This window comes from Salvia splendens, chromosome 14 (assembly GCF_004379255.2).
Source record: "Salvia splendens isolate huo1 chromosome 14, SspV2, whole genome shotgun sequence".
Taxonomy (NCBI): domain Eukaryota; kingdom Viridiplantae; phylum Streptophyta; class Magnoliopsida; order Lamiales; family Lamiaceae; genus Salvia; species Salvia splendens.
In genome coordinates this window covers 9903183-9917024 of record NC_056045.1, presented here as the reverse complement: position 1 = coordinate 9917024, position 13842 = coordinate 9903183, and the positions used below count along the sequence as shown (strand labels likewise).

The 13842-nt window shown below is 34.9% G+C and overlaps 1 protein-coding gene across 1 annotated transcript; it reads left to right on the top strand.

The window, feature by feature from the left end:
• The first annotated feature begins 7018 nt into the window (after window positions 1-7018).
• On the top strand, window positions 7019-9676 carry LOC121765507 (probable glutathione peroxidase 2). Its single transcript, XM_042161689.1, has 6 exons — window positions 7019-7257; window positions 8208-8284; window positions 8718-8779; window positions 8860-8978; window positions 9119-9286; window positions 9412-9676. The coding sequence occupies exons 1-6, from the start codon at window positions 7117-7119 to the stop codon at window positions 9436-9438; spliced, it is 594 nt and encodes a 197-aa protein (XP_042017623.1). The 5' UTR covers window positions 7019-7116; the 3' UTR covers window positions 9439-9676.
• Window positions 9677-13842: the final 4166 nt, after the last annotated feature.

Below are 13842 nucleotides of genomic sequence, written 5' to 3'. Positions count from 1 at the left end.
GGGAGTGTGGCCACATTCCACGACGGTCACTGGACCGGCCAACTCTAGCGCTAGCACACGGTCCCTATGTGTACACTAGTCCGAGTAGGGTTTGCTGCCCTACTGGGACCCGAATTCGATTTAACTTGCTTGGCATAGCCAACAGATAGGTAATCATAAATAAAACAAGGCATGACAACTCATCTCAAAATATTCACGTTTTCACATAAAGTCACGTTTTGAAAGAAAAGCCTACCTCGTTTGCTTAAATTCTCTCAAACGAGCGCTTCCTGACTGGATTTACTCGTCGTGCGACGACATTCCTTTATAACAAATACATGCTTAAATTAGGCCTTATGCAATTATTTATCTTACATGTATGCATGCCTAAGCGTGCGCTTATTTTTACTTTCTTCTCTCTAAATCTATAAGTCTTAGATCTTTAATTAAATCAATGATTCAATTTATTCGGAGTCTTGCCGAACTACTCGAATATAATAAATTCCCGGATTATTTTCTTTAAGTATTTTGAAATACTTACTTGGCTAATAATATCCCCATCTAATTATTTACTCAGTACTATTTTAACACGGCTTAATAATTTCTCTTCTTCCGTGGCTTAGGGAATTTTTCTTTAAATCCCGGATCTATTTAACGGTAGCCCATAAATTTAATTATTAGGAACAAGGCCCAGATTCACTGTTGTGGCCCAAAGCTTTATATCTCCTTTTTCTTATGTGTCTGGCCGAACTAATTTACTTGAGAGGCCCTGATTCAGGTTAATTGAGGCCCATTTCTCATTGTGGCTCATTTTCAATTAAGTGGAAGGAGCCCAAATCACCATACACTCCATCCCCTCTATCGGCCTACTCTCTCTCATTCTTACTTTTTAACAAAAATGCTTCCTCTTCTCCCTCAACGGACATCACCGCTACACCAGCCGTCTTCGTCGTTTCTTCGCCGGCGTGTAACTCGACGGGGTCAGCCTGTTTCCCTCTGTCTATCTCTTTCACCTCTGCATCGCGTAACCCAATTAGAATTTCAAATCCCTAATTGAAGAGAAAGGGAAGCTGTGCCTCGTTCTTCTCCCTTCTCTCCCGGGCGGACTCAAGTCATCTCGACGGAATCCCAGAGCTCCGCCGTCGCACCTTGGCCATTCCAGTCAGACTCTACACAGAGCGGCCGTCGCTCGCGGCCCCGCCTCCCGGTTCTGGAGCTAAGTCCCCCTTACTTAGTTAATTTGGGGTTTCTCTTACTACTTAGTTTAGGATTGGTGAGGTTCGAACATATTTCAAATTCTGGAGCTTACTGTTGGGTTAAAGTGCAAATTCTTATAGATTTCTTTAAAGTATGTTGATGATATTGTAAATGGTTCTGGTGCTACTGATTGTTGCTATATTGTACATGTTCCTGCTATTGACATTCGTGGGTGATCATCCTAATGTGAACATGCTTCATGAGCCTCTATGTTTGGTTTCGTCTACCTATGTGATGCGGTGGTATTTGAAAAGAAGAGGGCATAGGAGTTTTACCTCTTGGAGGTGAACTTGTTGTGTTCCCTTCTCGTTCATCTGCTCTCTAACTCGTGGCCTAGTGCTTGAGGCTGCTACTTGTGCACCTTGCTGTTGTGTCCTTGCTCCTTGATGGTGTATGGAGTGGATTTGTGGCGTGATGGAGCCAAGGCAGTGAGAGGCACTATGCTTATATAGACAGGGTGTAACTGAATGCCAGAGAAAGCGGTCCTAGGCTGCCCTTTTATTAGCCGATTCTTCCTGCAACAATGCAGGCTCGTACTCGTGCACTAACTGGATTCTTAAGCTCATATGTTGCCTTATTGCAGGGTACTTCAATGCATTTATGAAATCCTTTCTTTTGTGGCAGGTGCACTAAGATGGTTAGGATTTGCTGCTGATATTCCTGGCAATGACTGGTAGAAAAAGGGGTACGAGTTAGTTAATCTCAGCCCCTTTTAGAACCCCTGCAGCTGTTGGATGAGGTGCCAGCTGGGAGGGCAGATCCCTGCAGGCTTTTGCAGGCCCTGGTTGCATTCATGTTTAATCCTTTTGGTGAGGTTTCGGTCCCCTCCAAGTAAGAAGATGCTGCCTCCTTTCCTTGTCTGTTTCTCTCTAGTCCAAGGCTAAGGTGTTTTGGCCACAATCTGCAGGGAATGGGCTGGCCTACACACGGCTTAACGCCCTAACGTCTCCGCCCTTCGGCCTTTTCTGAACTTAGGCCGAGACGGCTTGCAAAGGAGGCCGATGAAGCCCTCTAGAATTTCTCGGTCGTAATGGAAAAGTTCAATTTGAGTTCTCTCTTTTTCTTTGTTTCAACGCATGTAATGTTTAGTATAGTTGTCGGATTTCTTTTCCCTAATTTTCATTGTCAAGCATTTGTAAATTTAAACTTAGCTTGAAACTTGTGTATTCCGTTTACTTAAGAAATAAATGTTACTCTTTCATCGTATTGTACATATTTAAACTGAAAGGATGTAGTCGTTCTACATTCCAAACTTTATTTCATAAATTTCGAGAAATTAGCTCGCGACTATTACATACTAAAATTAGACCAAACAAATGGTAAAAGCAGCAGGAGACCATTATCCTAACTAACTCCCTAGATGCATAGAAGTTGAAAAGGTGAAGGTACAAAAGCATAAAGCATATTTTTAGCCTCACTCTTGGATCTGGGTATTTTCTTCTTCAACAAGTTAAACTAACAACAAAGAACAATAATAATGGATGAATCTCAAAGCTCGAAAATGTAAATGTGATATCTAACTTTAAAAACACAAACAGAGACGAAACAAACTCGAATCTACTTAAACTGGCCAATAGACAAGAGCAACGAAAATTGAACAAGAACAAAATCATGCATTCGTTGTTGCTACGTCTGATTAAAACATGCAAAACACTCAAGAATATAGATCTACTTTGAACTAGGCGTAATCGAAACAAGCTGCTAAATCTATGCTAGGATCAGCACAAGAAGAACGAAACAAAGCTTGATTACTTAAACTAAAATAAGATCCACGGTGCAAGGCAAGAAAACGAGATCAGACACGATTCAACCAACAAAACAAGATCAACTACAAGTTTTAACTACGAAAATCTAAAAAACTAAACAATAACAAAAGTTAAAATTGAATGGAAATGTGAACGGTAAAGTTAAAAGTCTTTGCTCCTAAATGGTGAAACAGCCACCAGACTCACTACGTTGGCAGGAATGACACTGCATGGCGAACATTTCCTTCGGCTGGCGGCCGAAGGTTTGGGGTGAAGCTTGAGGCACGGTGAGTAACTATCTAGGGGTGGAAGGTGATGGATGGAACCGAGAGCTGAAAGTCCTTCTCCTCTTCACGTTAATGCCTCTATTTATAGGGCAGTGTGACCCAAATCCTTAGAGTTACTCCTTTGAATTGACATTTATGCCCTTAGGAACTTCCAAGGTAACCTTTTCCCCTGATCCGATTCTAAGATGTGGTCTCTTGACCAGTTTGCACAATATTTGCTCCTTTTTTACTTATTTTGCCTTCAACATCCCTTGCATGAATTTAGAACTATTTCGTGCACATTTAGAAACTAATTTGTGCCTATTATATGTTTAAGCACGGTAAACTGGCCAGTAACCAATGCACAAAACTCAGCTTATCGTAACAAGGGATGTAATCAAATGCAAACTCTAAATATTGTACAAACTCCAAACTATGATCTAAACCGTTAGAAAATGTCAACAGGTGACAAAATAACAGCAACAGAAAATGTCAGTACATGCTGTATTATGTTGATATTTTTTGTTGCTACTATTTTGTCATGTGTTGACATTTTCTAATGGTCCAGATCGTAGTTTAGAGTTTGTACAGAGTTTGCATTTTATCACTACCCTCAGTAACAAATATAAGTAAATATTATTGCATCAATATGTCATCGTATTACTACAAGAATATACACAACTGGTAAATTAAGAGAGAAGTAGAAAGAAAAGTTAATTAAAGTGTTGTTAGAGAAAAATTGGTCCCACCTCATTAGAGAGAAAAAAGTTTCTAAATTTAGAAAGTGTATATTGTTGGGGATAGACTAAAAAGGAGAGAGTTCATATTCTTGTGGGATGGAGGGAATAAATCACAAAAATGTGAAATTCGGATTTATCCGCAATCATCAGCGTGCGAAAATCTACCATGCAAATTTCAAGCATCTGCCAAAATCTACCGTGTGAATTTCATGCCATTTCTACACAAGTCATATTTTATCCTATAATGCACATACTCCCTCCGTCCCCAAAGAATATAACTTTGGGGTCAGCACAGGTTTTAATGTAAAATTGGTAAAGTAAGAGAGAGGCAGGGACGGAACTAGAAATTTATATAAGCCGGGGCTAGAATTCTAAAAATGCTATATGTAATAATACTCCATAAAAAGATATATTCATAAATAGTACATTTCCTACTTATTTCACAAAGTTTAGTCAAATAATCATACGTATAACATTTAGTTTAGTCAAATAATCATACGTATATAACATTTGAAACCAAAATATTAAATTACGAAATTCTTATCCTTATATAAATGTCTGTCTTTTGGTATATTTAAAATAATATCGTTTCATTAAAATAAGAGAAGAAAAATATTGATTTTAATAAAAATGCATCGATTTAAATTGCATCCTAAGTCGATGGAGCATCTTGTACACGGATAAGACAAGTGAAAAAATTTTAAAAAATCATAATTTAATATTCTAATTTTAAACAATACGTACAAGTAGTGAAAAAATTAAAATATAATTAAATATTTTAATAGAATATTCAAAATATATTAATAGAATAAACTAAGAAATTCACCTAAAATATAAATACTAAGTACGTAATAAGTTAAAAAAGGCATAATATTGAATGAAATGACAAAATCACAATTATTATATTGTTGTTTTTTTTTCAAATCCGTTTAACACACTAAAAGCATCAATAACGGCGGCTGTCCCGACGGACGTCCGACCGGCGTGTTCCGCTATTAGGAAGCAGAGAGGCGGACGCGGACGTGCGATGCGAACACCGGAGTTCTGCGGCATTCCAGGGACGTCCGTCTTGACGTCCGCCATTGCGTCCGAGAAATATAGAACCGAAAGCTGAAGAACGCAGAAACCAGCTCCAAACTACCAGCTAACTAAACTAAACTAGGACCAAGTGTGTGTGTGCGACGGAATCAAGAACAAGAAGTGAGAGCTCCGATTTCAACCCCAGAAGAGAGCTGAAATCCTAAGGATATTCTAACTAAGAGTGCTTGTGAGACCCCTCTTTTCATTTGCTCGGACTCCTCTTTCTTTTGTGTTGGGCTTTCCTTATATCGAGAGGCGTAGGGCTCTGATCCCTAGGGTACCGTTCTCTCTGAAATGCCGTTAGTGCCCTTCACATTCTGTAATGGGGTCTCTGGCTCTATCTTCATGTGGAACTCCTGCTGGCTCCGTTTAATTTTTGACTTGATCCACTCAATGCCGCAGGTTTTGCTTCTTTTCTTTCTTCGCACTTCCGCCCAACTGATTTGTTCTTTCTTCTGAAAATGGCGGATTTCACATACACCTGGCTCAAAAATAGACGTTAGTTCATGGATTTGAGCGCAGTTTTGCCACGGAACACATGCATGAAACCAGCCTCATCAATTATATTAATATCGATCATATACACGTAACACTGCTATTATGACTGAAGAGTCAATCTATACATATATAAAAGGGGAGATTTCGTGTTATTTACAAAACTGTCATTTTAATTTAAAAAATGTAAATTTAATAGAATTGGTTTTTGTTAATAAATTTGTCCATCTTCATTGGCCGTTTCAGAAAATTATCATAACCTTAATTAAGCTAACGTTACATTATTTAAAAGGTCAATTTAATCAATCGACATTATTTGAGAGGTCTAAACAATTACTACTATTGATTTAAGTTATAATAGTGGACATACTAAAAGTCAGTCTGGGAAGAATACCAAAAGCTATAAAGATCTTCTATAAATTCCAATGTAATTGTGACAATTACCACATTCACCAGGTCAGCACATACACCAAGCTTTGTTTATTTGAGTGCTACAAAAGCAATGTGAAGGAAGCATAGATGAAGGAGGAAGAGAGAAAAGCGGGGAGAATGTAGGGGCGCTGATTTCTTATTATTCTAACCCTAGAGATTGTATTTATATCATTAGATTGTTGATTGTTGGAGGAGGAATGAACAAATAAGATTCTTGGAGCTTAAATATTTTTGTTTTCAAGTCCAACATCATAATGAGTTTTATCTTATACTGTAGATGACTAAAAATTGTATTGATGATAGTTTTTTTGTATTATGTATTTTAGGTACAAAATTGTAGGAGTATATTATTGATGGATTAGTGATTAACTTAAAAGTAAAGACATATTTAGTTATCAATTAATTAAAAGCAAAATAATATATTTTTGATGTGTTTACAATTTGTGTTAGGTATCCAAAATATTTTAATTAATATTCATGAGTTTATTTAATAAGTGATTTTTTCCAGTGCATAATTACTTTTGATGTCATATGGAGTACTACATTTCGAAATAAATACAATATGTCATGTATAGCATTTTTTTATTTTATTTAATTAATTTATAATTTTAATTATTGTTTTGAAAATATTTTAGTCCGTGTATGCACGGGAGTAATACTAGTTTTATTTAAAGTTTAAACTATGGGAGTTGACATTAGTACATTATAGAGCACCCTAGCTAGTGTATGTTAATCAAATTTTCATAAAAACAAAAATGTAGTTACAAACAATCAAGTTTGACCTAGTTTAAACTACTTTTTTAGAACTTATAGAAAAATATATACAAATTCAATTTTGTATATTGTCGGCTATTGCTAAAAATGCTTCAATAAAATAGGATGGATTTACCCATTCGCCATTTCCATTCCCAAATATAGAAAAGTTAAGTAATTTTTTTTAAGTAAGTTGTAAATAAATATTGACATAAAATATGCAAAGCAATAATTAAAATAAAACGCCCTTCCGCCGCAGAATAACTGCTTCAAGAAATCGTTCTCATTTTTATTTTTTTACTACTTTTTTTCGTCACCCCTTTTCAAAGACTGTATTTTTAGTCTCCCGTCGACGGTGCGAAATCTAACATGTTTTTATTGAGACCAATCAACTGGGCATCTATTCTCTTTCTTGGTCTTGCCTCCTTGCTATATTACAAATATCCTAGTCTCAATGATTCGCCACCTGATCCAGATTCCCCAAAATCAGTTTACGACTTCACCGTAAAGGTACACCCTTTAATCCCCTTGTTCGAAATTGGACGCATGTTAATTCTATTTGGGTTTTCTTTTGATTGGTTGGCTATTGAGATTTAAATTTCCCAATTGTGGGTCTCATTTGTGTTTCATCTTTGGAAGGGTAATCTCAAAATGGTTAGAATGTTGATGAAGTTCTTGTTTTCTTCTTTTTGTTTGTTAACCTTCTGTGATATGCCTTAAGGCATAAGCCACACCCATGTATTATCTCTATCTGTTCTTACTTCTAACTCATTAAAGATCAAAACTTTTTTTGTGCAAGAATGTGTTGCAATTTTTACTTCTAGAATGTTTCATGAGTGGCTAATGCAAGATAATGAATTGGGAACTTCTCTTTCATGTGAAATGGCATTTCATTCACCATGTTTGTGTTTGCTTACTGGATCCACTAGATAGTACTCCATCCGTTAGTAGAGTCATATCTAATCGGCATGGAGATTAAGAAAGAGATGTATAGTATATTAATAATAGTAGATAATAAAGTAGTAGAAAGGGGAGAGTAGAGAATAAAGAAAATGTGTTACTTTTTGCTAAAAGAAAAAATTGACTCAAATACCATGGACCGTCCCAAAAATGGAAAAATGACTCATCTACTATAGAATGGATGGAATGGAGGGAGTAGTTGTTTACTAGAAAAGCTCTATTACAATGCCCATTTCCGGGCTTTGGTCAGTGGTATTCGGGATTTGCTTGATCATCCTCCGGCACAACTTCCTTACACTCGTTGATTGTTAGATTCTTGGGTTTGGTTTGCTTTTACTTCCAACAAAAGGAAAAGCTATGTTTCTTGTAATGCTGATTGTTTACAATGTCGTTATTCTTCAATCAGTATATTTCGCTCTTTAGAACCTATGCGCTGAAGTGTAACTTGTTGAGCAGGAGACTTAACCCATGTTTCGTATGCTAAACTTACTCAAATACAGGATATTCATGGGAATGATGTTCCTTTGAGCAACTACAAGGGGAAGGTTCTTCTGATAGTGAATGTAGCTTCGAAATGGTATACGACTACATCTGGTTCTCTCTCTCATTAGTTTCCTTCTTTTGGTATAGTATTTATTTACTCTAAAATCTCAGAATTTCCCCTAACATGTAAAGTTCGAAGTTAGTTCTACATTTATGGTAAGTAATTTGGCATTCTTTGCAGTTGGATGCTGGATAATGCCATCAAACATAATTATAAGTTATAGAGAACTTACTTAAAATAAGCGTTCCGTTTACTATTGCATGGAGGTCTATGACTTGTTCGAGACTATTGAAGTAGTTCTTGATAAATTTGTCGGTGTTACTTGTGTTACGCTTAAGATACTTACTATATTTTGTTGGCTTTGTTCATATTAGAAGAACGACTATTCAATCAGTAAGTGTCTGATCATGATTTGAACTTCTATAACTAGTTTCTTAGCATTACCTTTAACAATTCTCTTTTATAGTGGTTTAACACAGTCAAATTACAAGGAGTTGAACGTGTTGTACGAGAGATATAGAGATCGAGGTTTGTTAATACTTCCAGTTGTTCATAGGCCAAAGCTAAAATGTGTTTTCTAAGTGTCATTGTGTTGTGTCTTCTTCCAGGCTTTGAAATCCTCGCGTTTCCTTGCAATCAGTTTGGTTATCAAGAGCCAGGAACTAATGAGGAAATCGAGGAAACTGTGTGTACTAGATTTAAAGCTGAGTTCCTGATATTTGACAAGGTATTCGTTCTTATTATTGCATATGTTGAACTGTATTTGGACATGTAATAAGCGATCTTCGTTCATGACTTAATCGTTTGTGCTTTCTAGTTTCTAGTAAAAAACTGACTGACATACATACTGGTTGAAACTGCATTCAGATCGAGGTCAATGGAAAGAATACAGCACCTCTTTACAAGTTCTTGAAGTCGGAGAGAGGTGGGCTGGTTGTCAATGCTATCAAGTGGAATTTTACGAAGTTTTTGGTGAATAAAGAAGGAAAAGTCGTGGAGAGATACGCTCCAGGCACATCGCCACTTGCAGTTGAGGTAGGAAAGTTAGCCAGAAAACAATCAGAAATTTGAATGTGGTCAAAATACTAGTTTTAATTTCAGACTTTCAGTAACTTGCATATTGATTTGTTGCTCATATTTTGTTTTTCTTTTTCTTGCAGAAAGACATACAGAATATTTTGCCATAATATTGAAGTGCATTGTCAGACAGAAGAAATGAGATGAAATATTCATCTTTCTCCATCACTTGGTATTTATGGTCCATCTATTTGTACCTTTTTACTTTTGATTTCTTTGTCATGATGTTTAACCAAAGATGTAATGTAATTTTACTCTAGTTGTATTTATCTTAGTTGTAATACTATAAAATATACTTCATAATTTGTCTCACATATGTATTTTTTATTTAATTTTTTTTCACATCTACACGTATTCTCTCCGTCCCTTATTAATTATCCATTTTTGTCAGTCACTTATTAATTGTTCACCTTTTACTTTTTACTATAAATGGTAAATATGCACCACATTCCATAACTTATTTCACTCACATTTTATTAAAACTAATACTCGCTCCGTCCTTCATTAATTGTCCACTTTTTTCCATTTTCGTCCATCCCCCATTAATTGTTCACTTTCATTTTTTTTTACCAAAAATGGTAAGTAGACCACACATTCCACTAACTCATCTCACTCACATTTTATTACTCTCTCCGTCCCATAAGAATATGCATGTTTTCCTTTTTAGTCTGTCCCACAAGAATATGCACTTTCCAATTTAGAAACTATTTTCTCTCTAATGAGTTGGGACTCATTCCCCACTACCAATACTTTAAGGCCATGTTTGGTTGCCAAGATTCTGTCTGGGAAAGTAATCTGATTCCTTAAATTTTAAATTCCTGTGTTTGTTTCCGTTTTTAATCAAACTGGGAAAGTAATCAAAATCCTGAAACAAGGAAAGTTAGTACAACTTTTTAGAATTCTGAATCCTAACTTTTCTTAGGTATTCTTTTTCCCAGTTTTAGGATTCTTACATATTTAATGCAATATAGTACAATTTATTATTATTATTATTATTATTATTATTATTATTATTATTATTATTATTATTATTATTATTATTATTATTATCATCATCATTATTATTGTTATTATTTATTACAATGTTTTAAAAATAATTTAAAAGTATAAACCATACTTTATTTTTATTTTTATTATCATAATAATAATAATTTATTAAATAATTAAATATAATTATAATTACATAATAATATAATAATTATTAATTTATAAATTAGTAATTAACAATAAAATTGTAGTGAAATTTTAAATTATAAAATTTATTCAATTAAAAATTAAGTAAATATAATGATAATAATAATAATAATCTTATTTATTATTATATTATTATATATTATGATGTATAATCCATATTTAAACTATCCATCGTAATAATAAATAAAATAATATAATCATTATCATTTGTAATTAATAATTTATTAAATAATATGTATTATTATTTTTTATAAATAAAAAATGATAAATATATTTTTAGTTTAGTGTTTAAATCAAATATATACTTTCAAATCTTGATATTTTCCAAACACGGGAAAGTAAAGTTATTAGAAATCATATTCCCGGGATTTATTTTCCCAGGAATCATTTTCCTTGCCAACTTTACTTTCCCGCCAACCAAACATGGCCTAATTACTTTTTCTCTCTACCCCTCTCTTACTTTACCAATTTTGAATCAGAACCCGTTCCGAACCCGAAGTGCATTTTCTTTGGGGACAGAGGAAGTATAAAACTAATATATAAAAGTGGAACCTCTATTTCACTAACTTTTTCAACTCACTTTGTAAAACCCGTGTCGGATTCAAAATAGATAATTATCAGGGGACAGAGGGAATATATAAAAGTAGGCCCCCCACATTTCACTAACTTTTTCAACCCACTCTCCTTTACATTTCTAAAAACCTGTGCCAAAACCAAAATGGACAATTATTTGGGGACATAGGGAGTATTAAATACGGCCTTCGTCCAGCCACAAGTGATCAACTTTCCATTTTGGGTTGTCCCACCACAAGTGATCAATTTCCTTTTTTAACAAAATACAAAACTTTAACTTTCTTTTACTTTATTCCATCTCTCTTACTTTATTATCTCTTTCTTACTTTATTATCTCTTTATCTCTCTTACTTTTTCCTCTCTCATACTTTATTTTCTCCACTTTAACTCAATATATATCATTTTCTTAAATCTAGTGCCCAAGAGAAATTCATCACTTGTGATGAAACGGATGGAGTATGCAATTGTATAACAAATAAATTTAATTGTGATATATACTTTGTATCCTACCATTAGTGTAATTCACACGTCGATAAACTTCAGCCTTCTAACTATCTCTCTAAGAGCACCAACAATGGACCCCATCGGCTGTCATAGGCCACCATTGTGGGGAGGGAGCCCATCTCCAACCCCCAACGCCTCCGCCCCAGGCCCGATCAATCGCCCCAAGTACCTCATCGGCTTCGCATCGGCCCTGCGATGGGCTTTCATTGTGGAGGCTCGGCCGATGGCGGAGCCGATTTTCATATTTTTTTTAAATTTATTTTTTTAATTTTCTTCACCTATTATAAAAACCTCAATCTCCTCTCCTTTATTTCACGGAGACACTGATGTTTTATTGTAATTTTATTTAAATTCGCTTCTCGTTGTATTCTGTTTTCCAATATTATGTAATTTTATTTATATTATTTATATTATTTATACATTTATTCTTTATTTAGTTTTTAAAATGAAATACTCTATCCGTCCCAAGATAAGCGACTCCCTTCTTTTTTTCCCCTCATTTTGGAAAAATGATATAAAATAGTTGAAGTGGAGAAAAAGTAAAGTAAGAGTAAGAATTATGTAGAGAAGACTCTCCTCTACATAAGAGCTTATCTTAGGACGGAGGGAGTATGTTTTTTTGCCATATATTATGTTGTCTTTAATTTACATCAACAATTAAAAGTGAAATAAAACAGTGATGATTTGAAAATGAGATAGACTCTGAGATAGGCTCTGTGATGGGGGCTCTCATTGCAGGTAGATGGGCTCTGAGAAGGGTCTGCTGACGCGGGAGGAAAAAATGGACATAGGCTCTGAGATGAGCTCCGTAGATAGGCCACCATTGCTAATGCTCTAAACCATGAATTCTACTCCATCTGGCCTATCAGAGTGTGTACTCTTTTCTTTTTAGTTCATCTCATAAGACTATGTACTTTCTAATTCTAGAAAGTCTTTTATCTGACATGAGCTAAGACATATTTCCACTAACAATACTTCAGTTATTTTTTTTATATCTATCTTTTACTTTACCAATTGTGCATTAAAACCATGTCCAATCAAAAGTGCATAGTTTCGTGGGACAGAAGGAGTATATTATTATTGAAAATGTTGAATATTTAAAAAAATATATAAATAATTAATTGAAATAATAAGATATTACTCCATTCGTCCCAACTTAAGAGTCCTAATTGGTTAGGGCATGAGTTTTAAAGAAATGTAAAGAAAAGTGAGTTGAATAAGTTAGTGGAATATGAGTCTCACTTATATATTACTTTTATAATAAAATGTCAGTGGAATAAGTTGGTGGAATATGAGGCCTCTCTACCATTTATGGTAAAAATGAAATATGACTCTTAAGTTGGGATAAACGAAAATGGCAAAACAAGACTCTAAGTTGGGACGAAGGGAGACAATTATGATTTTTTAAGTCCACGTGATAACACTGTTTCTCATTTCTATTTATTTGCTCTGTGCATCTTGAGAAAATCGGATCCGTGGGGGAGTTTACAACTAAAATAACGAAAATGTACCCACTTTGTTAATTGTTCCATATATGGAAAAACGTCACTCTCGTTGGCGTTTCATTAAGTAAATACGCCAGCACGGTCGGCGTTTTACAATTTCGACTGATTTTGTGCAACTACAGCGTAAAGTGTAATACGCCCACGTGGTTGGCGTTTTTAACTAAAAACGCCATCCATGTTGGCGTGTTTAGCAAATTAGAAACGCCGACACGGTTGGCGTGTTTCAATTCAAAAACGCCAACACAGTAGGCGTGTTTAGACAGAACAATATATCATCCTCTTCTCCCCCAAATCGCGAAACTCACACCACACACCTCGCGATTTTATCCAAAGCAGCGCCTCTTCGTCGCGATATCGCCTTCTTCTCCGTGATTTCGCCCTCCCTCCATCAATCGGTGCTATTCTTCCCCATTTTCGTATACTTTGCGGTTAGTATGCTTATCTTTTACATTATTAGAGTAATTATTGGATAGTTAGTTAGGGTTTGAAATGGGTTGTGAATTGAGTTGAAATATTGTGTTGAATTATTATTTAGCATATTGGCTTGTTTGTATGACATTATTGTTGATTAATAGTTGAGATATTGGTCTTTAGTTAGGGTATAAATTCGATTAAAAACCTAAACCCTAGTGTTGTTCTAGCTTAAGATTTGGGCAACTTGATTTGGTTTATATGAGTTTTAAAGTGGTGTTGCATTATTTGGGTCTAGGTGTTACATTATTTGATATTGGGTTCAAT